Source organism: Branchiostoma lanceolatum, chromosome 1 (assembly GCF_035083965.1).
Source record: "Branchiostoma lanceolatum isolate klBraLanc5 chromosome 1, klBraLanc5.hap2, whole genome shotgun sequence".
NCBI classification, from domain to species: domain Eukaryota; kingdom Metazoa; phylum Chordata; class Leptocardii; order Amphioxiformes; family Branchiostomatidae; genus Branchiostoma; species Branchiostoma lanceolatum.
The window spans coordinates 15588373-15598253 of record NC_089722.1 but is presented as its reverse complement, the minus strand read 5'-3'; the positions used below and the strand labels follow the sequence as shown (position 1 = coordinate 15598253).

Genomic DNA, 9881 nt, shown 5'->3' with positions numbered 1-9881 from the left:
TGATTCGCATTGGGTCAATGACACCAAAAAGAAAATGATATTCATAAAAAGTCAAATTTCCAGCGTTTTGTTAAAAAAGTTGTAAAATTGAGTAATCAGTTTTAATATAATATTTCTGTGTCAATTGCCTTTGAAATATTTGGATTTTAAAGATATTTTACATATACATAGCGCATTATTCGGAGACGGAAGTGGATGTCATCTCCGGATATAGTAACGTGTTCAAGATGGCGATTCTCACCTGAAAATGAGTCATATAAAGTTTATTTAGGACGGTTCTACAGAACGCATGAGACCTAATGAAGGATGAGACTGCAAGATGAGAATATAGGGTCTTCTGAGACGAGATTGTTTAATTCTAGTCAGCTGACATCGTTTAAAACTAGATCTTGAAGTTTTGTTATTTTGGACGTGAGAACCCGGAACTGACAGGTGAGTTTTATTTACTGCTAAAAGCCTAGCTGGGTAGGTCAATGGCGATGTTTGTTATTCGTTCCTCTAAAGGCAAATCAACCTAGGGATTCGTTCTTTCCAGATCTCGATCATTTCACACTATCACTATCAGTTTAATTTTTACTATGTGTGGATAAAGGATGATATTAACTATAACGTTATTTTGGTCAACTGATTATGTTAGGGTTAACTTTTTAAAATTCATGGAATGGACTGTACTGTACTCCCAGCTGGCATGGTGCATATATATCATTTGAGCCGGTAAGCCTTCCAAGCCATGTTGGCACAATGCCAGTGACACATATATACTAGTACAAGCTGCCACAGTATGCCGGGAGTGTCATGTGGTGACCTCTTACTTTCATATATTTATAGTCTAATACTGAGCGCCATGATATGAAAAATTCTGCTTCTATTCTCTTAACGCCTGCCATTCATGTGCGCGGATGTGTGTCCACTGCAGCAGAATGTTGAGGTATGCAGATATCATCATCATCATCAGTCGACGTGCTATATATGCAGATATAGTTGTACTAACTTGTAGATAAGAGATAACTAAATTGATGGAACTGTTCACAGATGTCCAATATACACCCTTATGTGATTCGATAACTACATGCCATCATCATTATACCATTCATCCATTCTTAACAATGTATACCACTGTAGCCAGTATGATAACTGTCCTTTGGTGTTGCACACCGACTTTATAGGCACCCTGCACGACAGCAGCTGGTTACAAATATATTATACTGAACGACCTGTCACACTTAACCTTTGCACATCTGACTGCAAGTAATAGTCAATCCAGCAATCTAGCGAGGATGCTCCTACAGTACGTACTTGATCATGGCAACAAGTTCAATTCATTCTACGATATATGAAAATACGAATTTTTGAACACATCAATCCTCATCTTCGGTACTACTTAGCCCGCCTTTCGGCGGATTATTAGCAGCCTTATCAGCATTATTATCCTAGGTTGATAACGCTGACCAGTACTTGAATGTAATTGTTTCCAGTAATTAATAAGTTTAACATAATTGTATTCAGAGTGATATGATGTACTACACAAAACCTTAGTAGCTAGATAGTGCTTGATGTCAGATGGCAGTCTACTAGCTAGTAATTTGCAAGGTGTGATAAAAGTGAGTTACATGTAACATCTACTTTAACATAATTCCACCAGGGTACTTAATTCCGCCACCCCGGAAAGATACGTAAAAACAGATCTCCAACCCAACGTATCCCAGTATAATGTGCTCCTGTATATGTAAACTGTGCATACCTGGGGAGTCCTTTACAAGAGATCTCTCAAACCCACTGTTTTTCAAAGTGGCAGATTTATGCAACCCTGCGGAGGCTAATCTGATGGTGGTTAACTTTTTCCTTCCTCATGTCAGAATGAGTATGTTCAGTACGGAGGAGATGGAGCTGCTGACTGACTCCAAGTACCGCGCGTACGTCGCTGCCGTCGAGAAGGCTCTCAAGAGCTTCGAGGTGTCAACAGAGTGGGCAGACCTCATCTCAGCACTGGGGAAACTCAACAAGGTCAGTGTCAGGGACAGGCTTTTAGCTAGGCATGCGTCCATGCGTCTTTTGGACGCATGATATACTAAAATTGCAAAGGAATTGGACGCCCTCTTTTTCAGCTGGACGCACAGAGGACCCCCTGTTTCCCTGGTAATGACATACACATGTTACTGTGTTGTGGTGTTACTGTTGCTTTTTTTAGTCCTACCAGACACTGGGACAGCATGACAACTGCAAAGCTACCAGGAAATTGTTAATCCATATAGCCCATTGGGAGACAGATTGGGAACCAGCAGTTTTTAGTGCTTAAAATGTTCTGCTAAAAGTATGATAAGACTAGAAGAAACCTAACCCACACATCACAGCATAGTTTTGAACCACTGCACCAAAATTGCTTGAAAATTGAAATCATTCATTATTTCCCAGGTGCTTCAAGCAAATAGCAAATATCATGTGGTCCCCAAACGGCTGATGATTGCCAAGCGTCTGTCTCAGTGCATGCACCCTGCCCTGCCCAGTGGAGTCCATCTCAAGGCACTGGAGACTTATGACATCATCTTCACTATCAGTGGCCACCAGAAGCTGAAACAGGACCTCTTTATTTACAGTGCAGGTAAAGATGTCTATTAGTTGTTAAATATTTGCTGGTAGCTGCTGAAATATATGATCAAGAAAGGTCATCTCAAAGTGGTTGATAGAAGTCTAGAAGCATTCTTAAATGTAAAAGAAAATACTGCTATGATGCCCAAAATTAATGTGCATCATCTCATGCATACTAGCAGACACCATGCCAAAGTACATACAAATGCATGAAAGGGATTTTGATGAATTATAGCTGTGATAACACAGACACAAACAATCGCAATACCCCCTAAAGAAGGTGAACCTCCTTCACTGAGGTAATGAGGATTGTCACCAAACTTGCTCAATGTAAGGATTCAATCATTTTCTCCTTCAAAATTGAAAAAAAAATGCACCAAGTGTACGACTATGATTTACATGTTGCTCCTTTCTTTTTGCTTCTTCTCCTTCTTTGTTACCCCCAGATGACCCCGCGAGGGGCAAAGTAGGGGGTGGGGGGTGGAGGTCCCATGCTAGGGCGGGCAGGCCTCCAGCCTGGCACGGTAAGACTTAATGGTAGGAGCCGTCACAACCGTGCCAGACAGGGCATTCCACTGGGGAATGGTACGGGGGGAAAATTAATATTTTTATGTATCTTTGCAGGTTTGTTTCCTCTTCTGGCAAATGCAGCCATGTCGGTTCGACCTGCCTTGCTCAACATCTATGAGCAGCATTACCTCCCACTGGGCACCGCCCTCTGGCCTGGACTTGTTGGCCTGCTGCAGGGCCTGCTCCCCGGGCTAGAGGAGGGCTCGGAGCACTACGACAGGACCAACCACCTGCTGGAACAGTTCAGCCTGGCCGTGGGGAAGACTGTGTTCTACGAGGGGCTGTGGGAGTGTGTGCTGACTAGCAGCAGTGTCCGGCTGCCTGCCATCACCTTCCTGCTGTCACACGTCAACAGGACACAGTCTATAGAGGACCAGCTCTACGTACTAGGGTCGGACATCAACTTACTGGTATGTACTACCATAAAATTCCTATTTGCGTACGCACCCCTCCTAACGTACGCACCCACGATTTGGGGACGATTGCGGGCCTGACTCAGTGAGTTGAAACTTTCAGGGGAAAAACCCTTCTAACGTACGCACCCCCTCTCCAGCATTTCGGTGGATAGTTAGAGGTTGACATGATCATCCTTCCTTGCTGAGAAAATGTTTCTGGGTAGAAAATGTCAAACAATTTAAATATATGTATTATTTATTCTTTATTACTGATTGATTGTGTGGTAGCATACCACACTTCATTTGCATAAAGATGTACCGTACTCTCAAGCTGATATGCAATTTTCACAAGGAAGAACCCCTCCTAACGTACGCACCCTGACTTTGGCGTCCGCCTGGAGCACCTGCTTGCGGCTTGAAAAGTTTAAAAAGTGCGTACGTAAATAGGGATTTTACGGTAGTACTGTGATGTATGGATTAGGGGAATTAATTCTCATAAAACAGTGCCACTGATTTCAAATCTCTTAGCTATTGACTGTTAGTGATATCCTTTTTATCAACTCAATCTTCACAAAGCTAGTGTGACAGCTTTTCATTTGTCAATAGAATGAAAGGTAAGATGAAGGATGTGCAAGGCAAGATGTTAATTGTTACTTGAATCTAGTGGTGATTCCATACTACAGGTGCAGTCCTTGCATATGTAGCTGTCACTGCCAAGACTGCAGACAGTGTCTATAGTGATGTAGCAGTGATGAAACTATCTCCCCATGCACTTATTCCAGATGCAGGTCCAGTTCTTATGTGCAGTTGTTCAGAGGGGTCCATACTGATACAATGGTTATTGTATATTTCCAGGTGCAGTCATTATGTGCAGCTGTTCAAGACTACAATGTTTTGGTACAGATGTGTATGTATTGTAAGATAATGGTTGCTGTTCACATTCCAGGTGCAATCCTTTTGCACAGCTGTCTGAGACTACAGTGGTTTGGTGCAGATGTATAATTTGTATTGTAAAATAATGGTTACTGTTCACATTACAGGTGCAGTCCTTATGCGCAGCTGTCCAAGACTACAGTGTGTAGGTACAGAGGTGTTTACAGTGATTCAATAGTTATTTCACATGTTACAGGTGCAATCCTTATGCGCAGCTGTCCAAGACTACAGCGTGTTGGTACAGAGGTGTTTGTTGGACCTCTTGCTCCTGTGTTTCCCCTTCCACAACTCCCCCATCACCAGACAGGACATGGTGACTGTGCTGGCCCAGGCACTCGGAGTCATGCTCAGGAGAGATATGTCACTCAACAGGAGGCTCTACTCATGGCTTCTGGGTAATATGTCTTACCGTTTGCCAAGGGCTGTCTCAAGCTGTTAATCTTTTTCCGTCCCACTCATTGTTTAGGAGCCAATGTGCTGAATTTTCCTTGTTAGATTTGTCATTTTAAGGTTACGAACTTCAAGATACATTTTCATCAATTTCATGTCATAAAGTTTGGGACGGACAAGGTAAAATCTTTTTCTGTCCCAACAAGCAAATTTCCATCCTGGGATGGAGGGACGGGTCCTGAAGACAGCCCTGCGTTTGCCCCTAACTTTTGTATCACTTTGTAGTGTCAAATATATTCAGATCCTTGCTTAAGCAATAAAACATACATTTCAACAAGTGAATGCTATGCATGGCATCTTTTGTTCCATGTTAGTTCTGTATCTCAATATTTTCTCTTTGTTAATTTTTACCAAAATGAATCTGTCTTTCTCAGACTCAGGTAAAGCTAAGCAATCAATCGTCATGTCTTTGACATACAGGACAATTTTGTATGATTTTCACATGTTTGTTTTCTACATTTCAGGTACAGACAATTCTGTGCACATGGGCAACAGGTCAATGAAGTGTGAGAACGCCAGTCAGTACTTCCTGACTTACTCTAAAGAGCCTCTGGTGGAAAGTGTCAAGACAGTGTTGCAGAAGCAGTACAATGCAACATCAAAGTCAGTATTCTATAGGTTTTTGTGACTGTCATATATCGCTCATATCGTTCTCATTTAAATGTACACATTTTGTAACTTCCGTTACCGTTTGAAGTAAGACGTTCCTGACATTAGGATATGCCACATATGAGGTGCCAAACTGTCGTTTTTATGACGACTTAAAACTTTTCTGGCTTTTAAAAATGACAGTTTGGCACCTCATATGTGGCATATCTTAATGTCAGGAACGTCTTACTTCAAACGGTAACGGAAGTTACAAAATGTGTACATTTAAATGAGGATGAGCGATATGTGTAGGTCATGTCAACCGTTACAGCATAGTTGGTGCTGAATAAGTGTGACATGTAATCCAGGCCGTTCGGCGTAATATACCCAGCTGCTGCTGCGCTGCGTGCCTGCGAAGCTGGTGTGTTACGCCGAATGGCGGTTATATTGACTATATAGATACGGATACAGATACAGATGTACGTTGACCAAGGTCAATTAATTGTAGATCATTTTAAAACTCTGACAACAATCTTAAACCAATGTGTTAACTGTAATCGTAAATGTCAACCTCCTGCAAGCTTATTGATAACCTTCTCTAAAGCATAACCTTTCCCCTGCAGCTTTACCCTGTAACCAATACAAATTTGATGCCAAAAGGCTAATTCAGAAGGGAGAAGGTTAAGATCATTTTCATTGCCTAGAGAGAAATCATCGTCAATTATTGACTTAAAAATCGAAGGCAAGGGATAAGAGACAAAAACTAGAGTTTAGTATTTGTGCTACATATGCTTCAGGTTTGTTATGTTAGTTTAGTGATTATGGGGTCTTTTTATATATATGAATTGGTACTGAATTTTTCTTTTTGTTTGTGTTGAATGTGTGATAGATGTGTGCCGATTTGTTAAAAATAGAGAGAACGCTAGCGACCCCAAAAAGTACCCCTCCCCATAAAATGGTATGGCGACCCTGTGACATCACAATTCAGGATGGCGGCCACCACACATGCCAACGGATCCAACCAAGGTTTTGCTACGCAAACCTGTAATTATTCTTAAGGATGTTTGAATCATTTTTTCTCCAGTAGCAAAGGCGAGGAGAGAGCTGACATGTTACGCCCCCTGAGGATCCTCATCAGTTTGATGGACAAGCCTGAGATTGGCCCTCAGATCGTGACGGATGTCCTCATGGACGTGTTTGAGGGGATTGTGGAGAGATATGAGGAAACAGTACCAAGGTATTAGTAAATCTGTCAAATCATTCCACTGTGTTTATTGTAAAACTTACTTCGGGTTTCAAAAACTATAATATCTATCGTTGATGAAGGTTAGACATCCAGCCAAAAATAGTCACTCAAGCAACTGGATAAAATTTGGAAAATTATAATATCTATCCTATGTCAATGTTGTGTATCTGGCATTTTGCCATATACAATGCTGAAATGGTTTGCAGGAGTTATAAAGTAGTTAGATTCTATTTTGTTAAAACAGCCGCCTATGTTGCACTTTGTGAAAACAGTTGCCTATGTTGCACTTTGTGAAAACAGTCGCCTATGTTGTACTTTTTAAAACAGTCGCCTATGTTGTACTTGTATTTTCTATCAATTCGTAATCACATGCATATCTATGAGACATTGTAACTGTTTTGTGTGACACAGCCAAGATGTCAGTGACGACAGCAATAGCAAGAAAACAGCATCAACTTCTACCAAACTAGCCAAGAACACCAAGGCCAACATAGAGCTGATCAAGACTGCTAACCTGCTGTTCAGTGCCTTTGAGCCAGCCTATCTGTGGGGCTACATCGGACACCTGTTTGGGGAGTGCTGTGTGAAGACTGCTGAGGGGAGGGTAGAGGGGGGCAGGACTTGCTCGTGGCTGGCCAGACTGTTAGAGGTCCTCCTGGATATCCTGTCTCTGGTATGGGCAAAATCTTTTTATTTATTTTTATCAAAAATAGTTTTATGTGGATTATATTGTATCATGGAAGGCCCAATCAACTTGATTATTGCAATTTATACATTTGTATGAGAACCGGTGCAATGGCCTAGTGGGTATATATATATAGAGTGTTCGCCTTGCATACGGTAGATCCCCGACCGGGTCATACCAATGACTTTAAAAATGGTGCATACTGCTTTCTCTACTTAGCACTCAGCATTTAGAAAAAGAGTATGGAAGTTAAACACACACCACTACCAGTGGACTAGCCCCCTGCTGTAAGTGATTGCACGAAGTTGTGTGGCCCAAGGGCTACTGAAATGGAGATGCACCATCGGTGTGGGAAGGAACTTTGACTTTTTTACTGATAAGAAGAGTAGAAGGAACATTTATTTCATGTACATAACGAAAAATGTAAGAGACGTATGGATATGCACTAAGAGGAATGGAAAGAGTGGGTATAAGTGAGTGATATTTCTAACAATGTCTATGCTAATAACATACTTTTAGGCATGGAATCCCAGTACAAATCAAAGAGATAGTTTCATTTCTATACATTTGTATGTAGATATATGGGAGAATGTGTTACAAACAGAAAATACACATGAGGCAAAGACATGTTAAAATGGAACTAAGTCTATGATGATAACATACTTTGTGGTATATTTGTTAGATATGTACATCAAAGAACTGATAAGGTTTTCTCCTTTTTTTCAGGAAACGTATCTAGAAATCCAGACAGTCCACCTGCCAGCCTTACTTGATGACATCATCACTGCGCTGACACAGCAGGCTGACAAGTTGGCCCTGTCTGAGCTGTCTGCCTCCCTCCACCTCTGCTCCAAACTACTCAGTAAAGTCTTACCTTCCCTTGGGTCCGAATCACCGACCTCAAGCACACTGCCCTCTCCTAAGGTGGGTTAACTATTAACAGAAGGGAACAAGATACAAATATGTAACCTTGGTGGCGTCGCGGTGGCATAGTGGCAGGGTGTTTTGCCCCAGAACGCAGAGGTACCGGGTTCGAATCCGGGGTTTCCTGATTTGTCCTGTTGACGTTGTGCCCTTGGGAAAGGCACTTTACACGACTTTGCTCACTTTCACTCAGCTTAGCTATACCTAGCTTCGGTTAGGGACGTCCCTTGGATAGGACTTTAAATGGAGGTCCCGTGTTTGAGGAGAGCACGTAAAAGAAACCACCACACTTATTGAAAAGAGCAGGGGTCCTTCCCAACAGCATGTTAAGTTTCTAGCCATAATGTTATAAAAGTACACAAAGTTTTAGGTTGTTGAGCAATGTTTCGTGTGAAAAATTTTCTATCAAAGTCACAGGCTGACCAAGCTTGTATTTTGTAAGACAAGCTGTTTCTGGAATCAGTATTGTAGATAAGATTTGATACTACAGTAACTGTGATGTGAGTAACATTATTATAAACTCTACTTTTGTTTACACTTTTGTAGATTTAAAGAAAAATGGTGTCTATTTCAACTTAGGTTGAAAGAAGTAAAATGTAGATTATTTGAAAGTTTGAACTCTTTGTTTTTGTGCCTTGACACTACAGAAGGATCCAAGTAGCGACTCACTCTCAAGCTCTGCGGCAGACACCCGGACAATGTCAGGATCCGCGGAGCACAGTAAGGCAACCACACCTAGCATGGAGGACGCTACGATGAGCCCCGACTCTGAATGTACAACTGACGAATACGATGACGCTTTTACTGACTTTGTGCAATACAATGGAAATGATGGCAAACAAGAGGAGGGGCAGGAAAATAAAGACTTCAACGAAAGGGACGATTTTCAAGAAGACAACTTGAAGGACACAGAGACTTTAGGAACTGATGAAGACCAAGAGGAGCTGTCGCCAGTCAAGATGTGTCTTCTCAACTTCTTGAAATTGTTCTCAGAATTCCTGTCGAGCAGAATTATCAAGAGTAAAGACATCATTGAGAAGAACATGGAACAACTGTCTTGGGAAACACACGTGAGGAGAACTAACACGTCTTCAAGTGGGAAGATGCTGCTTACAGATAAAGAAATTCCAGAGACACTAGGTCATGGGAACCCATGTGGACGGTGTTATGTACCTGAACCTGTACACCTGGTAGAGAAGAAGTATGATGCAGAGGAACAGAAGGCCTTTTCTGCCTGCTGTTGTCTCCTCTTGGAGTTTTCTTCTTTCCCCACATACTGTTCGAGTGAGGAAACAGACGTTACGCTACCCCAACTGTCATCAGGGAAAGGAGGTGAGTTGACTAGTACTGTTACTCATTCAAAGATGAAACTGATAAGATGGACAATTTGTCTCCATATTATCTAGGTACCTTAGTTACTTATAACTGATTGCTTAACAGACTTCTAACATTTCCTCCTGTAGTCAGAGTATTGTCATATAACAGTTGTCAAAATACTGTTTTT

At 41.6% G+C, this 9881-nt stretch overlaps 1 protein-coding gene across 3 annotated transcripts in view; it reads left to right on the top strand.

Annotated features, from left to right (window-relative positions):
• Window positions 1-191: 191 nt before the first annotated feature.
• LOC136437115 (protein dopey-1-like) overlaps window positions 192-9881 on the top strand; it is a 30290-nt gene continuing 20600 nt past the window's right edge. For 2 of the 3 annotated variants that reach the window (XM_066431612.1, XM_066431595.1), the window contains exons 1-10: window positions 192-432; window positions 1857-2004; window positions 2413-2599; window positions 3211-3566; window positions 4681-4879; window positions 5399-5537; window positions 6607-6759; window positions 7180-7441; window positions 8180-8377; window positions 9025-9709. In XM_066431612.1, the coding sequence (XP_066287709.1) occupies window positions 1858-2004; window positions 2413-2599; window positions 3211-3566; window positions 4681-4879; window positions 5399-5537; window positions 6607-6759; window positions 7180-7441; window positions 8180-8377; window positions 9025-9709 (2326 nt within the window). In that variant the 5' untranslated portion in view covers window positions 192-432; window position 1857. The remainder of the gene's footprint in view (window positions 433-1856; window positions 2005-2412; window positions 2600-3210; window positions 3567-4680; window positions 4880-5398; window positions 5538-6606; window positions 6760-7179; window positions 7442-8179; window positions 8378-9024; window positions 9710-9881) is intronic. The other variant, XM_066431603.1, reaches the window with a different exon arrangement.